We start from the raw sequence: 18,857 nt of genomic DNA on the forward strand, positions 1-18,857 counted from the left end.
TCAGTTTTAACTTAGCCTAATTTCCCTGCGGCTCTCCGAAGGGATTAATAAAGTATTTCTATTCTATGTAGTCAAGATGACTTGCTAAGTGTGGCTGATTAGTTGTTTGTGTCACAAGCAGTTGAACAGGTGGACCTAATAAAGTGAACAGTGAGTGTGTTTCAATTTATGTAATGATGATTGGATTATGACCAAATACCCACAAAAATATAGAATGAATGAATAAATAAATAAATACACTGTAACAGTTTAGCTGTCCCTTTAACTTTAGTAAAAGGTACAAAGTGATTGCATGCCGACGACCAAAACCAAAATGAACTAGCTAAATATCATACTATTAGTATGCTAATGTTTCATTTAGCAAAACTTAAAACTGGAAAAAACTCAATCATCTGTGAGCAAGAATGAAGAGTCTTACATCTAGAAACTCCAACTTTCACTTAGTGAACTAACCATAGTTGGAGAAGAAAGAGCTGGTATTCTACATCTTGGTTTGGGACCAGTGGTTATTTGCTAACTTTGTTATAAATCTCCTGTTAGCGCTAGCAAAAGGAAAACCAATGTTTCCTTTTGGTCAGTTTATGCTTTTATTCACAACAACAGAAGTTACAGTTTGCTCAGTTACGTTCACAGCTTTAGGAAGCACACACAAACAAAATCAGATTGTGATACTTCGTATACATGATATGATTAGAAACCAAAAAAAAAAAAAAAAACAAGATTACATCTTTTTTTGTCCACAAATATGGAAGTTTAATTTTATGCTAAAATTGGGCAATTTTCCCTTTCAACTTCTCATTTTGCATTGCACTGAACACAAACACAGCTACTTACTCATTTATTAACTAAAATATCTGCTCTCCATCTCTCTTAACTCATCATTCTGTATGCACTGGACTTGAAATCTGAATGTACATGTGATTGTGTGTCCTTATTCTTAGATATGTTTGATTCTATGCCTGAGCAAAGCCCTACCACAGAATCCAAAGCCGCTACCACTCCTAGCGTAGACCTTTTTGGTGCAGGTACAGGAGCTGATATGCATTTCTCTGTGTGTGGAACCTCTTCATATCCTCTGGTTTCCATTATGTCTACTCCTTTGTCAACAGTTTTTTTCCTACTCGTCTTGGTTTGTCCCCCATAGTGGTATGAGAACTGTGCATGCAACCCACTTGTCAAGTACTGGATAGTCGTTGTGGCTGCTTTCTGTTTATGCTTTTTCTCTTTACCTGCCACGCTAATGCTTTTCTTTGCTCCCCAACCTCCACGGTTTTCTTCTTTCTGGTGTTCTGCCTCTTGCTTGCGTTGGTAAATTAGACCTTCCTGCTGTTTCACGCGGGCCCTCTCCTTTGCCCGAGCCGGCTCCGGCTGGAGACATTGTGACGGGTGAGTTAAGCTGCTGCATCTTTACTGCATCAGTTTCCTATCCTTACATTATGAGGAGTGCAGCCAGACAGGTTTTTGCATGGTGCCGGTGTCTGTATGCACAATGCAGACCAGACATCGAAATCCAAATGGTGCACGCTACAAGGATACGGACAGTTATGATGCAGGGGTGCTTGCTCCTTTCTCCTGCTTCTTATGTGTGCTTCAGCATTTTAGTGCAGGCAGATTAACCCTAAATGAGCAGAGAAATCTCTTCTTGGAAGTAAAATTTCTTCTGATTAAGTAAGACTTCTTCTTTCTTTCTGTGTTTGTCCAGATACATTTTCATCTCCAGCTCCTACTCCTACCCCTGCTCCTGTCCCAGAAGCTTCTTCTCCATCAAAAGCAGAGCCTGAGCCGGTCATTGACCTGTTGGGTACTGTACAAATATACATACTTCCCATCACCTCTCAGATCTGTTTGCTTATTTCTTGTTTTGCTGGGGCTTTAGCCACATTATATCCTGTTAGCATGGGGCAAATATCAACCCATCTTTCAGTCAGCAAACGTGTGCTCCAAAACAAGCTCTGTTTGTTGAGGTTTTCCATGGATGGTGTAAATTATATAAACACTGGTGAAAAATGTACATAATCTTAACTTAAACTATCATTAATTGCCTTGAAATTCCACACTGGTACATAAATTAAAAAAAAGAAAAACTGATTGAAAGTGTTGTTGAACATTATTGTCTTTCTACTCATTTTTTCTTCTACATATTTTTCTCTCCAGATCAGTTCTCTTTTTTTTAATTTTAACTTTCTTTGTGAACATAATCTTGTATCCACCCTTCCACTAATACTGATCATGTTGCCCAGGGCTGACCTCTTGCTCCTCTCTGCTCCTCATGCTGCCTTGTGGATAACCGGATGCTCTTGCAGACTCCTTCAGTGGTCCTGTGGAGGAGAAACAGATATCTGCTCCTGGAGGGCCCGGAGATGACCTGCTGGGAGGTGAGACTCTTCTATACCTCTCAAATAAATTTGTTGTTAAATTAAAATTACTGGGTGGACTGGGACATTTTAAAAAGGTCTCACATCAAATGGCTGGTTGATATGTTAATGAAGAAATGATGAATTGATAGAGATTCATTTACCAAATTAAAAATTGTGCAAACTTGGCAGTCATGGTTTTAATTAAGGACACAATAATTTAAAGTAGCTTTAAACCTTAAAAATATCTCCCCATCACAACTCCTGATGATTTTCTAGCCATGTCTTGCTTGTCTTAATGAAATCAAATTGTACTTTTATATTAGCTACACTATCATTACACCTAAATTATTTTCTCTGTGTCTATTCAGCTGTTTGTGTATGTGCTCCTTTAAAAATCAGTGCACATTTTCATAGTAAAAAGAGGAGAAAGAGTATTGTTGACCTTTTTAAGAGAAACGACTACATTTCAAACCTATTTAAGATACAGTAAAGAGATGTTAGCAACAAAATAAATCTTGCATGGGAGTTTTTTAATTGCTGCAGCTTGTCAGTGCTTCATTTAAGCAATATTATTCTAAAGTAGAATTACTACTGTTAAAACCCAGACTGAAATTATACTTGTTATGCAGTTTGCTTCTAAAACATCATATCCTATTGCAGGGGTGCCCAAGGCCGGTCCTCGAGATCTACCATCCTGCAACTTTTAGATGCAACCCTTCTCCAGCACACTTCTCAAAATCAAATGTCATCTGCATGCCATTCAGCTCTGCAGAGACCTGGTAACGAGCCAGTCATTTGATTCAGGTGTGTTGGAGAAGGGTTGCATCTAAAAGTTGCAGGATGGTAGATCTTGAGGACCGGACTTGGGCAGCCCTGTCCTATTGAATGTATGGAGGTAAAAGATAAGTTATAGCATGAAATGACTTTAGACCATGCTGTTTAGTGTTCATCTGTATCTTCTCTGTATAAGCTTACTGTTATAACAGCAAAAATCCTTGTGTGTGTGTGTGGTCTTTAAGCCTTTTGTGTTAGACATGTGTTTGAAAGTTATAAATATAGTATATAAATATATAAATAAAGTTGAGTTGTTCCAGTCACCCCTGTGATATCCTTCAGGCCTGTCCCCCACTCTGGCTCCAGCCCTGGCTCCAGCTCCAGCCTCAGCCCCAGTACAGAACGACCTCCTGGAGACAGGCTTTGATGCCCTGAGCTCGCTTCCCTCTCCCACGCCACCAGTACCTGCTGCAGTCTCAGCAGTACCAATAGTGCCAGCTGCAGCATCAGCAACAGAACCTGCATCCACCACACCAGCACCCTCTGGTGGATTTGATGCCTCAAGTAAGTGGGTCTTATGTTGGCTTCATTTTAGTAATGTGGCCCACTGTCATTCAGTCTTTGCAAAACTAAATAAGTATTCAGTTCAGCCTTACACAAGTCCTTCACCTGATGTGATTTGATTTAACAAACAGCACAGCTGCTTTCTTCTGCTGACAGCTTGACTTCTGCATGAATGAGGCGCTGCTGTCTCTGGCCTCCTGACGTAAAACTCTGCTGACTGCTGTTCTCCTGAGCACTGCTGCAATGATTGTTTCTCACTCTTCTTGCACTTTCACAAATGCTGTGCTTTCTTCACCTCCTCGTCACCCCCCTCTCCACGAGTAAAATATCTTTCTTTCTCTTTTTTGCTTTCTCTCTCTCCCTTTCTGCTGTATGCATTTTCTTCTCTGTTTTGCTTTTGTCACAATCTTCCTCCCTCCTTTCATTCACACCCTTTCCACTCTTGCTGGGTCATTGCTTGCTTCTACTAATCTGTGATTGGTGAGTTCAACTCCGCGGTGCATTGCAGCATGTGCAGTTTGGACAGTTCTCCCTCCTCTCCGTCTTTCAAGGGCGTTTGTTTGCATGTTGCGAAATTACCTCTGTGTGTCTCCTGCATGACACAGAACTTGTCCTTATCTCTGTACAGTGCATCCTTATTTGCCCTGGGTCCTTTTTGGACCGTAACCACATGCCATCAAGGCCAACATCTTTCACTGGTATATTTTTCCAAGTGGCTATTTTTAAAATAATTTACTTCCTATGTTGAATGTAATTTCATGACTCTCCCGTTCCACCTCATCCCGTAGGTGCTCTATTAGATTCAGATCTGATGACTGCGGAGGCTGTTGTATCCTCAGTTTCCCGTTCTTAGCTGACAGAGTGGCACCCAGTGTGGTTACAGTAACAGGGTAGTTGCAATCACTGTAAGAAATGTGTGCAAGACTGGATATCATTGGATATTGTCTCTTTTCAGACCATTCTCTGTAAGCCCTAGAGATGGTTGTGTATGAAAGTCCTAGTAGATCAATAGTTTCTGAAATACTCAGACCAACAACCATGCCTCATTCAAAGTCACTTCAATCCCCTTTCTTCCTCATTCTGCCGTCTTGACCATGTCTACATGACTGAATTTGGTTGATTAGCTGTTTGTGTTAATAAGCAACTGTGCCTAATGAAGTAGACAGTGAGTGTATATCATGAAAGTTTTTTTTTTATTAATAATTTGGACATTTTATTAAAAGAATATTCTGCATTTATAGCTTATTATGGCAATCTAAAGCCTCTAAAAGGTTATTAATAACTTGTACCAAATAATATTGTTCCAAGTGGAGGTATGTATAGTCAAAGCAGAATTACTGACTCTGAAGACTGAAGTCAACTCATGCTAATCCAAGCAGCCAACTTTTGTTTTATTGGGAAGAAAAATTACACACTGTTTGATCTCCGCCTAACCTTTGCACTACAGTCAACAATAAGCAATATTTTATTAAAAAAAAAGAACTGAGGTAGTTGCAGTATAAAAGTCTTAACCCTACCCTCATTTCTCTCATAAAATCTCAGTTGATCAATCTATTGTTGGCCAAAGCTTTATCAGAAAGGGTCTCCATGGTGGGGAGGCTGACAAGAAGCCAGTCCTAAAGAAGGGAAACCTGGACAAAGTTCTGAGTTATGCTAAATGCCACAAGAACTGGACTGAAAAGATCTTATGGAGCAATGAATCCCTCTTAGAGCCTGGACCTTAACATTATTGAAGTGGTGTAGGATCATTTTAAAAGGGAACTGAACAAAAGGCAGCTAATGCCCAAAGAAAAGATTTAGAAAGTCCTTCAAAAAGCCTGAAGAACTATTATTTACATTTCTTTTTAAACGCATATGCTGTATTTCCATTAATTGTTGCATATTTTAAAGAACTGCAGGATACAGTTGCTTTTTCCGTGAGAATATATAAAATAAGGAGCAGCTTGAGACTTTTGCTCAGTTCTGTCACTTAAAATACTGAATAAATGTATTTAGGTGTTACAGTCAAGGAGCTGTATGAGCCAATATCAACAATGCAGCTACAAACGTGACAAAACTGAACTACAGAATGATGTCTAGACTGTATGAAAACATTATGGATTAATGTGCCAGTTTCTGGAATATACACCATGAACCACATTTTAACACATTTTGGATAATTTATAAATAGGACAAAATCTGAACATGTGGCCTTTATGACACCTGGTTAAAAATCTGTCCTCGTAAATTGGCCAGTTTTTACTTCCTGCCGATGACAGTTTAACAACTGGCCAAGTCAGTGCTGTTGCTGTAACTTCCCTTTGAATGCACATTTACTGTAAAGTCCAACATTATGAATGCCTTGCACAGCTCCCTGATGATGCCATCCCAGCTGGAATGAGACTTCCACCTTACAGTACCGCCTGCTCTCACGTCTGTCCCTCCACCCGTGTTGTTCAGATTAGAGAATCACAGGTTTGTGATCAGCATTGTCTCTCCTCAAGTGTTTGATGGATTAGGCGACTTGCTGATGCCCGCCATAACGCCTCAGAGCACCGGGGGCAGCACTGCTGGAAGCACAGCAGGCAGCATGGGAACTCCCGTCGGAGCTGGAGGGATAACAGCCGCTCCCCCCGCCACCCCACCTCCCACCAAAACTATCGGAGGAGATCTGGACTCATCGCTTGCCAACCTGGTTGGAGGTAGACTGGAGTCTTTTTTTCTTAATAATTTATGTTCAAGTTAACTGCTTACATAAAAAATAACATATTTTTTTTTATCTCTTTACCATCTGTTCAGATCTTGGAATGAAGAAAAAGTAAGTATGACTAAATATATATATATATATATATATATATATATATATATATATATATATATATATATATATATATGTATATGTATAATATATATATATATATGTGTCTGTAAAGCTTCAATCGGATATGCTTTAAAAAAAAAAGTCTTACTAAATAAATACACTGTATATTTTGAAATGTTTTCCGGTGTTCCAAGCAAGGCCCTGGAGGAATCTCTCCTCTTCAACCAGAGCCACCGTCTTGCCTGTTCAGCTGCACTTGACAGAGCTTTAATGGCTTGGCATTGGGCTTGGCCTCAGACCCCCATGTCCATAAGCAGCCTGGTAGTTGACGTTTCCACAAAGCCTCTGCAGCCAACTTCTAATGGAGAGACCTTGGCTAAAGGGGTAGTGCACCCTAAAATCTGTTTTTTGAGCTGTAACAACATAGTCTTACTTAATTGTAATGAAAACAACCTATACTGTTGATAATTCTTGTTATTTTTTTCATTTAAAAAAAAGAGAATTTTGTGGGTCAAAAAGGGCTCATAACACCCCTACATGGTAAAACCAGGTTTTGCTTTTCATGATGTAGAGCCGTACTTGATGCTTCTCTACATCACGAGAAAATTTTAAAAACATCACAGCTCCCTCCCTCTAGATACAAATAGGCAAGTCCTCGCCTTGCAGGCATAGAAAGCTACGCCCACCAATGCATATAAATGGATGTGAACTTATCTGGCATATATTTGCTGGTTTCAGACTTCAGTTTTTTCACAGAGCCTTTGAAAAAATATTGCTGCAATGTGACAGATTTGTGCTTTTGAGGGGTGTAAAAGTAACACCAGACTTTATTCTTTAACTGCTGATCCTCATCTGGTGACAAACAACAGCTTAAAATCGTAGCAGCGGCAACTTCCTGCAGCTGCTACAACCTGCCGCGAGTCTCCACAGCTTTCCAGAGCTGCTGGAGCTACTGATAGGCTAGCGTAACAGCGCTAACGGCTCAGACTGATACGGTTCAGGACCACCTTGTTCATGTGTAGCTGAGGAGATTCAGGAGGGGAAAAGTCTTCCACCTCAAATACTGCTCTGTGGCGTAGGTTCTTTGTGAATCTCACTTTCCATCTGTCTAGTGACCGCTGAGCTGCTGTCTGTCAATCATTTCTGCCTGTGTGTGCCAACCCGCACACTCTCCGCTCCCTGATCGCCCCCACACCTCTCACCCTAACCCTTGTCACAGTTCATGATGTTAGGCTCAAAAAACCACTTACCCCCAAACAAACCTTCTTTTGATCTCTTTTAGGGACCCACAAAGTGAGAAGAAGCTGACAGGAGGTGCTAACTGGATGCCACAGGTAGCTCCCACAAGCTGGGCAACTCCGGGAGCTCCCATGGTGAGAACTGCAAGGATAGCTCTGACATGACATCGCAGTTTATCCAGAGATCCACTTTTAAAACTCTGCCTACCACCACACAGGCAAACATGAAGCTGCGAACATCTTCTAGACATTCCGGAGCAAACACATGCAATGATACTGATGAAGCTTTTAGAATCCAGACAGGCGGTGATAAATATTTTAAAATCATACAAGATGTGCTGTTATGACATTTGTCCATCTCTTTAGGCTGGTGCTGCACCTGGAGCTCCTGGAGCACCAGGAGCAGCTCCAACTGGTGCAGCTATGGTGCCACCGATGAGCACACAGACTGGCTTTGGCATGGTGAGAATTTAAGAGTAAATCTTTGTTAAAAGCTGCCACCTATTGGTTTTTAACAAACACTGAATACATTTTTCTCATTTAGTCATCCTGAAATGTTTTATAAATCATACCTATGCTAAGGAGCTGCAGTGTTTGCAGATGTGTGTTCATCACCATCTGGAGGGTGATGATGATTTTCAGTTTGATGTGTTTTGTTTGTCTCACAAGGCTCCTGCAGGAGGTCCTGGAGCTCCAATGATGCAACCCATGATGGGGCAGCCTATGATGGGGCAGCCCATGATGAGACCTCCTTTCACAGGAGCTGCACCTGCAGCAGCTGCACCCGGAGCACCGGTAACCAAACACACACTCAAAAGCAAATTTGTTTCAGGGTATTAAATAAAATAATAGAGAAAATGTAAGTTACCACTGTTGCTATTACTGATATTTTTATTGCCCTCTTTTTTATGTATGTGTCCTATCCTCTTTTTCTCTGGGACTGTCCTTTCTATTCTTGCTGCTATGGCATGTAAATTTCCCCATTGAGGGATCAGTAATGTCTTATCTTACCATATCTCATCTTTGATGCTTTCATGAGAATTTATTAAATGCGTTGGACATTTTGTCAGCTTTCTCCAGGACCTGCAAGCCAGAGCCCTAAGAAGCCCAAGGACCCTCTAGCAGACCTCGATCTCAAGGACTTCATATAACACCCCAGGTATGGAGGAACTTTAACTCCAGGTTGATGCTGCGTTCAAACTGTGGCCTCTGAAAATGATCTAGACTGCATTTCCAACATTTCTGTACATTATAATGATCCACTCAGTTAAGTTGAAATGGCTTTCTATGTTTTAAGGGGTCTTTAAAATGTGTCTTCAGTGCTTGAACCTGTTATTATATTGCCACTTTGTAAGTGTAAGTCTGGTGTACTCAGCATCTGTATTAATGGAAAACTAAAGCAAAATCTCTGTCTTGTAGCTTATTTAAGTAAAACATGACTGATGTTCAAATATTCTCTATTCCCTGTCACCAGCTGCTTTCCTGTCTGGATCAGAGCCCTCTCAACTTTTTACCTGGTGTCTATCAACATCTCAAGATGCCAGCGATGCTCATCTACATTTTTTCTCTACCCTGCCCATCCACACTCCACCCCTCTCCTGTGTGATGTTGTAGCACAAACTGTGAAAGTGAACCATAGCGGCTTATATATAAATATATGAGAAAAGAAAAAGAATACAAGCGTGTGTGCTCATGTTGATGTTCTAATCTGTTTGTCTAAACAAAATCACACAAAACCCAGACAAAAAAACAAACAAAAAAAAAAACTCAGTAAAGTCAGAGGGAAAGCGAAGGAATATGTGTTTAGATTCATTTCTTGTGCCGAGTTGAATGATTGATGTGCTTTGTTGTCCTGATCTTTGTGTTCACCTCCTTATGGAGGAGGAGGAGCTCTTTTGTCCCACTCTGATTGGACGAGAGTGGATAACAAAGAGATTTTCAGGAGAAACGCATTACGTAGTGTTTACAGAAAGGCCCCTTTTTGATGTACATAAATCTCTCTGCTGAGGATTACGCCTCAATTCTGTATGTCTGTTGAAGAGAAATATAAATGTGATTCAGACATGAAACTGTAAGAAGTCGTGTGAGTATCCTTCTATTTCCCGTCATCATTTGAAAGTATCTGGAAAATAATTAATATTGTGTATATTTAGAAACAATCTATGTGGGCTTCTAAGTTAAAAAAGACCAAGTAATTTTTTGTTTGTTTTTGTACACATGGTATATTTTTCTGTTTCTTTTCATGTTTTTCTGTTTGGTATAATTTACTACAAATGTTCTTTTTTCGGATAATCCTCCAGACTGCTGTAGATATTTGCTGGCAATGCTATTACTGACATATCTTACAACTTATTTTCAGAGACAACAGCTTTGTTAGCCCTCATAGAAATGAATTCTGATTTTCCTCTAGTACAAATACTCAGCTGCGTCAACATGATTCTCCTGATGGATTTCCTTCATTATAAATTTAAATGAGTCTCTTTGATTGTTTTTGGTTTTTATAAGACATTCGAACAAATTCAATTCCCATGGTGGGAAATTAAGACCAAACACTTTAAATTTTAAAGACTACCACACACAAAGAGTTCTGCAGCCCTTCCCACTTTCACTGGGATTGGATTAAAGGTACATTGCTGAGTTTTTCTTCCCCAGTTAATCAAAAAATCTGTTTACATTCAGTATTCTTCACCAAAGAAAACAGTACATGTATATATGACACTCTTAAAACATGATAAATAAATTAACCTCATTGTAACAGCTTAAAGACAACAGTGTTTACAGGCAACATTTGGCCCACTCATCAAAACATTCATCCTCAGTGCTACTAGTGGCGAAAAACTGCATGGTACCTTTATCTTCTTTAACTTGTTTGGCTGTGCACCTCCTGCAGAAACTCAGAACAGAAATACAAAGGTGCACAGAGAGATTTAAAGGTCTCATATTACACAAAATTCACTTTCTAAAGGTTTTGTAACAGTCATATGTGTCCTCATAGCCTATGAGGCCCAAAAATGAGAAAATTCTGTCTCCTCTCGCACCTGCTGGCTCCACTTTTACGTGAACGTAAATGGGTGAGTCTGAGATGTTTCCCTCTGTGACCTCACGAAGGGAAATAACCACTGCCCCCAGTAGTGGTTTTGTAACAGTCATATGTGTCCTCATAGCCTGTTGTTGGACCTCTGAAACCAATATGAAATTGTTGAAAAAATGTATTATATGGGACCTTTAAAAAAATTCAAATTTAGTTGCTGTCAGACTACGGTGTTTGAGTGAGTCTTAACTTTATTGCTGACATTTGGTCTGCTGTCACATCTGTAATGTGTAGAGAAACCCTCTGGAGGTCACTGTAGAACCTTGTAGACATGAACTTGTTATCTAAAAATCTATCTTCTCACAGAGCATTTCCCTCTGTACTGACTTACTTACAATGGAATCGCTATGTTCTGAGTGTTGCCATTCATTTGGACACCATTGCCCACTCTCTTTTCCTGTGCTGTAAACTACAGGCGGTTGTAAAGCTTACTCTGTGCGTACGCTGTCATGTTTGTGGATTGGTTGTGAGAGTCTGATGTGATTCTGAGAAAATAATGGGAGGGTATTAACATTTTTCATGACTGAATTGTTAAAATTGTATTTTTGTTGAGTTGTAAATTTATTTTGTTTATAATGGCCCCGTCCCCAATGCATGTAAGCCCTTTGAGATGCAATAAATTGGATGATGGATAGAAGTGCTTATCATTTTTTCCATTTCTTGAAATGAAATATTGTAAATTTAATCATTCATAAAGCTGAGATTAACAACTCGAAAAGAAACCTAAACAACACTATAAATGATCAAGATATCAATCAGAGAAGCTAGTTTTTAAGCTAGGTGATACTCTTTAAGTACAGTGGCTAAACGTCAACCTCAACAACAACACAAAGAAAATTAGGTTTTGAATTGAACTGAATTTGTCATTTAAAACATGAAAAAGGATAATCAAACCTGTAATACTCTTCTGTTGAATAAAAAAGTTACACTCTTAGCGCCAGAAGCTAGCAATGATCAGAACTAGCCTGTTAGCCATTGCTTGGTGGATATGTTAGGTTGTTGACTATTATCCTCTTAAAGGTTCAGCTTAACAAAAAAAAAGTACTTAAGTATTTTTTTTTATATTAAACACAGTTCATAGTTGAGTTAAGAATTCCCTCAGCCAGTAAAGCGAACCCATAGTGTAAATTTTTCAGCTTTAGCTAACGCTGAATTGGTTGTATAAATCTAATGTGCCAGAAGCTAGCAATGAGCAGAACTAACCTGTTAGCCATTGCTTGGTGGATATGTAAGGTTGTTGACTATTATCCTCTTGAAGGTCCGGCTTAACTTAACAAAAAAAAGTACTTAAGTAATTTTTTATATTAAACACAATTCATAGTTGAGTTAAAAAGTCCCTTGGGTAACAAAGCAAACCCATAGTTTTTGTAATTCTTTCTACTTATTTTCATTTAGTGTTGTTGTCAACACAACAGTTTATGACAATGGGATGTAAACATCAATCCAAACAGACACACATAGAAAATTTTGCTTTAATGGTTGGTAATCTTCAGTTTGCATAATTAATTTTAAGTATTTGGTATTCAAAATGGATACTCCTGAATTAAAAAATAAAAATGAAAAGCAAATAATAACATTAATAATAATAAAGAAAAAGAAAAAAGTCAAAGATGTTACATTCCAATTTTAAACTTGTTAAAATGCTTGTCAAAAATTCATTTAGAAATACAGAAATATAAACAGCTCAAGTAAAGTGTTGAATGGTTCAGTCCCATTGTAACACCACCCAAATATGTAGCCTCACATTAAATACACAGTTACAGTACTAGGCCATCAAAATATTTTCTGGAAAAAGAAAACATAAAGCTTACAGTCCCATAAATTAGCACCACGTCTTCTGGATTTGCTCCTATATGTTTATGTGCACAACAATGAAACCACATTTCACTGTTGCAAAAACAGAGAAAATGATGAAACTCATAAATCATTAAAAAAAAAAAAAATCTATACAGCATCTAAAAGGATGCTTTCTCTATTGAGACAGAAAAATCATCTTGAAAAGGTAGCTGTAAAAAATTAAACTAACACAATATTCTAGATATACACAATGCAAAACATTCTGTTATCAATTAAAATGGTCATAAAAAGTTTTCTCTTTTTTTTTCTTTCAATATGTTACATTAGTTTGTGTCTGGGTCTTTCATTACACCAATGTATATTTGTTTTGTTTTTTTCTTTTTGTTTTGTTTTTCTTTTTTTTTACAGTGGTGGAAAACATTTTTTAAATTACAGTCTCTTCTCTTGGTTCAAAAACTAGGAGAACTATAAACGTAGCAGGGCTTACAGTAAATACCCTTTTCAACATTGTCTCCAAAGAGATTAATTTTGTTTTTAAGTAAAAAAAAAAAAAACTTAAAGTAGAATCTGCAGATCTGAAAATCTTTTTTAATTCAATTTTTTTAAAGCAAATAAATTAGAAAAGTTGACAGGCCACAGTCCTCTCGATGGATTGATGAGTTCCTGTTGCTGTCAAGACTGAGTCTGCTTGGCTGTGTGTGTTCATGTCGAACAGTGTAGCCAGATCTATTTGGAGGCAACGCAGACGACAGGAAGACAGGGAGAGGAGAGACAGTCGTCTGGCCCCTGCTTGGTGATACAAGGTGACGGGTGAGTCTGTTTATGGAAGTGGATCGGAGTAAAAGGGATGGTGGATAAAGCAGTGCTGTGTTGTCTCAGGCTACTTGACACTCACTCGAATCCCCGTGGACCCAGTAGCAGATCTGAGCATATTTGAGGGGCGTTATCCTCACAGCCACGTTGTAATCCTGCTGCATCCCGTTCCCGTTAACATCCACCCATTGATGACCAGAGAAAACCCCAATAACCTTCCTCTTCCACTTCTTCTTGCCTGGCTCTTTGAGGCGAATGTACACTCCAGAGCCGCTAGAGCCAGGTTTAGCATCGCAGTACTGATACAGCAAGTCATTGGATTCCTCAGACACGGAGCAGAACCGGTACACTAAGTTACCAGGTCGGTCATCGTCAAAGCCGGAGAAGTGGATCCGCCCAGCAGGAACCTTCTTGACTGAGGGGATGACACCCAGATCCATGTGGTTTACTTTCGGTGCTTTCTTCAGCTCCAGAACGGCATAGTCATAATCCGCAGCCAGTCCATCAGACACGCCTTTGAACCAGCCCTTAGGAACCTGGGTCTGTTTGACCCTGGTCCACCTAAATGAAGGCTTTCCAGATTCAGCACTTCTACGACTCCGACTCTTTCTGCCTTTCCCTTTTCCTTTACGCCCCTCTTTCCCAGCATTCTCCTCCTTATCCTGGGCTTCCTCTTTAGCTCTGTCGCCCTTTCTTTTTTTACCCTTTCCTCTCCCTCCTCTCCCTTTGCCTCCTTTCCCTCGTTTGGACTTCTCCTTTAGAATACCAACACGCAGCTTCTGCACTCCTTCAAGATAATCCTTTCCGTCATGGATGCAGTGGGCAGCTGTAAGCACATGTTTGGGGGAGACCAGAACTCCAGAACATCCTGTGGAGATCTTCACAGAGGTGGAGAAGGGATATTTGGTAGAGAACTGTTTATCAGCGATGGTGAAGCGGGTATCTGTACCGTACACTTCTCGTTTGTGGCGAGAGCCAGACGAGCCGTTTCTTGACCAGGCAGCCACCTCATTCATACCCTGCAAAGAAACTGAGGTATATGTACGTGTCCCATTCTCATACACCGTCTCATAGGACAAAAACTGCTCCAAGTCGTCCAGAGAAGGCGAAGGCAGGTGACGCTGACACTCGATCCCGCACGTCCCGCTCAGCTCTTGTTGAGGATGAGCTGAGAAGTTGGGGTTGCTAAGAGGCACAGTGCGTCGTTTCCTAACCAGTGGTACCTTCCACTGTGGCCAGGTGTACTGGTCATCAATCGAGTGGTCCTCAGCAGCTACAGCTGCTGCCACAGCCAGCACCGTCACCGGGAGCAGGACGCACAGCGGTATGGGGCCCATTGTTAAGTTGGGCCTGGCTCTGAAATGAAAAGACCAAAGATGAAAATCATTAATAATTTGACTGGTGATGCATCAAGTTTTCAGCTCACTTTTATAGATATTTAATGTTTAGAGGATCAGTTAGAATCACATACATATGGTCCCTGATTACAGATCAGTTTCACCAGTAAGCCCATCTCTAAGAGGGCACCTTCACACTAGTTCTGTTTGGTCTGCTTTAAATTGACCCTGGGCTGCTTCCATGGCTAGTATGGTTTAATTTTTGCAGAGTGAACACTTGGACTCTGGTGCAGACCAAAAAAGCAAACTCTAGTACACTTAAAAAATCAGGGGTCTCGGTTCGTTGATGCGGTTTGCTTACAGTGTGGAGGTTAATGGAACAGTGAACCGAAGACAGGAAGTGACATAGGACGTGTCATAGCACATGTCAGCTCACTGCCTCTTCTGCTGCTCATACCTGAATGAGCCGTTTTCAAATCCTTGCCAATCAATGAGCCGGATTTTCTTCTTCTTTCCTCTTCTTCAGTTGTCATTTCAGGGAATATCGAATATTGAGCAGTTGTAACTGTGTGACGTTGTCCAAGCGGTTTGGTCCGCTATTGTTAAGTGCAGTGTGAAAGCAAACCAAACCAAACGAATATGCAAACTGTTTCAGAATTCCCTGGTCAATCAAACTGCATCCCTCAGATTATCCTGGTGTGATCGGAAAACCATTTTTCCCCATTCACAAATAAACCAAACATGCCAGCCTTATCTGTTATTGCTCTATAGCAGGGATCTCCAACTCCAGTCCTCATGAGCTACTCTCTTGCAGGTTTTAGATTCCTCCTACTACAACACACCTGTGCACAAGCCTGTTAATGACCCAGTGAGCTGAGTCAGGTGTGTTACATCAGGGAAAAATCCAAAATCCCTGCTCTATAGCTTTATGCCACAACAGAATCAGAGGTACTCTGATTTACAGGTACAATGCTAACTTAGCCAAGCTGGCATGTAATGTGGTATATAAAATGCAAATCAGGTATATCCTTTGCAACATCTCCCCAATAAGCTAAAAGTAGCACACAGTGGTATGCACCATGACCACACAATGTTAAAATATCATAATAACATTAATAATAGACCCAACATGTTTTAGTTTGTATGATTCAGTGCTGATTATTTATGCTTTTAAGTCTCATGGCGTGCCATCATACACATCATGCTACATCCCAACTTCACACTCATTTACCACAATGCCAACTTGAAGTGTGAAAACTTGCACAAGGTTTTGCCTCTATTGCTACCTCCGACTCCAGCTCAAAAGCGTATTAGAGGTCAGATAACTCTGAATCAATGTAGTGCTACCATGATGCTGACACAACCAGAGCTTGACAGGTATAGGTTGGACCTCTGTCGTCCCCAGAGGATGAATTATTATGACTGAAGATTCCCTGATTTTTCATGATGTAACTAAACCTGGACTGTACTTCTCATTTTTAGTGAAATATCTAAATGTGAATGAATCTAAGAGGGTCTAATGCTGCTCAAAACAAAATAAAAACAGTTCCATTTACAGCCACAAGGAGGTAATGTAGCTCTGATTATGAAAGAAACATCAGGCTTGTTCAGCAGTAACTGACACTACAGCATACTCATGAGCATCAATGCTCCCCAAGATTGTTGGTAGTATTATTTATATGAAATTCTTAACTGTGTGGTTCAGAGTTGATTTATGTCCTTTGAGTCTTGCTGGAGGCTGTGGGCAGTGAGACAGAGAAGATGAACCCTGATCCTCTAAATGAGCTGAGACATCGGCTTGGAGGTTTGCCACAATGGTTAACCTTCTCCCGCAGTAATGACCATATCTGGTTTCCTTAGCTCCACCAGACTGCCTGCATGCACATCAAACTGAGAGACTTTGCAGACTGATGGTTAATGCTTCCACTGTACGCATAAAGCTGCTCATAATCCTGATAAGTGTGTAACTTTGGGTGTGTTTTAATAGATTCAGCAGACCATCACTTAACTTCAGAGCAGAGCTTCGTTTCAATAGCACAGCTATGGTGATGAAGTAAGTGATTTCACAATGGAGTGGGGAGAGAAAATAACTTGGATGGAGATGCATTGCAGCAGGAGTGTGACTCTAGTGGTTAATTTTAAACAGAAGTTAAATGTAACACCACAGGGATTGCTTGAAGAGCTTAAATGGAGTGAGTCAGGTTGACATCTGCAGCTGGAGGAGCAACTTTTGGGGGTATAGCAGGGTTGACCCAAGGAGAGGGTGGGGGGTCTTCAGACACACATTCCCTTTCAATTAGCTGCTAGCGCACGGTGAAAATGAGACACTGCTTGCTTTGGCAGAGCTCCCAGGAGACTCAGCTGAGAAGGAGAGTTACCTCACTGCATCTATCATCAGCTGCCGATCATGCAAGTGCTTCATCATCCACTGCAGCGATTCTACCCAAATTCCACTTTTCAATTTAAGATCTGTTTTTCCAGCAATTAAAAAAAAACTGTCATCCACAAAAAGAGACATTTTGGCTTGAGTCTACCACACAATCCAATAAAATAAACCCGGCGGCGGACATCTAACCAACCTACAACAGACGGCAATAAAATACAAGCCCACAAGAGCTGTAAAACAGCTTCAATAAATGAGAATACAATATATATATATATATATATATATATATATATCACCATCAGTTTCAGTTTCACACTCCCATGGCTCAGACATAACACAAATGTAGGAGAGAGTCTGCAATTATTCAGCATAGGGTGGAAACTGATATCTTGCCATGATGGCTTTTTAGGTTTGAGAAGGGGCTCATTTAAACCAAACTGTTTCCACTCCTGTCAGCTAAACAAGAGGCCATGCCCTCTTCATCCCTCCGAAGGGACCCAGGAGATGAAGTGGCCAGGGGGTGGCGCTGTATGGCGCAATGTTCCACGCCCAGCAGTGTGAATATTGCTCTATTGTTTGACTTGCAGGCGATAATTTTTTTTTTTTAATCCAAACTTTGTATACTCTTCTAATCGTCGGGCACAACTTGTTGCAGGGTGTTTGATTAATAAAAGACTCAAAGTACAAATACTGTCGATTTTTTTTTATTAATTAATAAAAAAAAGAAACTTTATATTTAAATAGTCTTTCAAAACGTACAAGCCATGCGTTTTTATCAAAGATCGATATTACTATTGCGTTAAAAGTAATTTACCCATTTCATGAGTGGCTAAATAAATAAATAAATAAATAAAAATTCCGTATTGCCACATCTGCATCAATAATTATCAAAAATGTTTAAAACGTATGTGAATGAGTGGTGTGATTAAACAAAACTCAAAATGATTGTAAAGAATTTGCCAAAGTGGGAACAATGCGCGCAACTTCGGCTATAAAATTCCAATACAAATCGCTTTTAACATCATCAGGAAGTAAATAAGTTAGAAAACCTTTGAAAAAAAAATTAACAAAACATCATCTATGCCCAAAGAAATTAAAGAAAAGAACAGATCCCCGGCGCGTTTCCATCTGAAGATGTTATTAACCGGGAGACAAACGCCTCCTACCTGCTCGCATCCGATTGATGGATTATCCCAAATCCGCAATGTATTGTTTGCTCTCCTCGGATGTACACAAATATGATCCCAGAAGAGAACAAACGGCTGTTAGAGCATCTCAGACGTCCTGGTATCAGCTCGCAGGCGGCGGCTGTCTTCTCCTCATTGCTCTCCAGCAACTGTCTGAGAAAAGTCGCCGCCGGGACGCTCCGCTCAGGCTGCACTTGATGCTGAGGAGGGAGGGAAGGAGGGAGGACTGATGGGGAGGAGGGGAGGAAGAAAAAATATGAAAGGGACTTTTTTCCCCCCTCCCTCGTGACAAAAGCTGTTCACAGATGGGTGGGGCCAGATGTAGCGATCTAACTAAAGAGTGAACTTGGGGGGTGAAGTCAGTGGTCTATTCAGCAGCAGCTCAAGCAGGAGGAGGAGGAGGAGGAGGAAAGACATGAAACACACCTCCCTGAGTGGGACTCTCAGTGGACTGTGAAGGAATTAGTTCCACCGGCCCATACAGCAATTTCTGAGACCATTGTGGGGCCAGTA

General features: G+C 40.3%; 2 protein-coding genes across 3 annotated transcripts; one reads left to right on the plus strand and one right to left on the minus strand.

The window, feature by feature from the left end:
• Window positions 1-1,250: 1,250 nt before the first annotated feature.
• LOC121642111 (clathrin coat assembly protein AP180-like) lies at window positions 1,251-9,398 on the plus strand (the record flags this gene model as incomplete). Its single annotated transcript, XM_041988604.1, has 11 exons — window positions 1,251-1,386; window positions 1,703-1,801; window positions 2,304-2,375; window positions 3,474-3,695; window positions 6,179-6,376; window positions 6,474-6,492; window positions 7,778-7,868; window positions 8,100-8,195; window positions 8,403-8,528; window positions 8,804-8,892; window positions 9,208-9,398. Coding segments are annotated over 10 exons (1,140 nt in total), but the record flags the coding sequence as incomplete, so codon positions are not given.
• Window positions 9,399-12,278: 2,880 nt separating this feature from the next.
• prss35 (serine protease 35) lies at window positions 12,279-18,576 on the minus strand. 2 transcript variants are annotated; one of them, XM_041986768.1, is made up of 2 exons: window positions 18,324-18,576; window positions 12,279-14,790 (listed from the first exon to the last, which is right to left on the minus strand). In XM_041986768.1, the coding sequence occupies exon 2, from the start codon at window positions 14,769-14,771 to the stop codon at window positions 13,497-13,499; it is 1,275 nt and encodes a 424-aa protein (XP_041842702.1). In that variant the 5' UTR covers window positions 14,772-14,790; window positions 18,324-18,576; the 3' UTR covers window positions 12,279-13,496. The 2 variants fall into 2 exon arrangements, with proteins under 2 accessions (XP_041842702.1, XP_041842703.1); XM_041986769.1 differs by lacking the exon at window positions 18,324-18,576 and adding an exon at window positions 15,229-15,404.
• Window positions 18,577-18,857: the final 281 nt, after the last annotated feature.

The sequence above is a fragment of the Melanotaenia boesemani genome, chromosome 6, assembly GCF_017639745.1.
Source record: "Melanotaenia boesemani isolate fMelBoe1 chromosome 6, fMelBoe1.pri, whole genome shotgun sequence".
NCBI classification, from domain to species: domain Eukaryota; kingdom Metazoa; phylum Chordata; class Actinopteri; order Atheriniformes; family Melanotaeniidae; genus Melanotaenia; species Melanotaenia boesemani.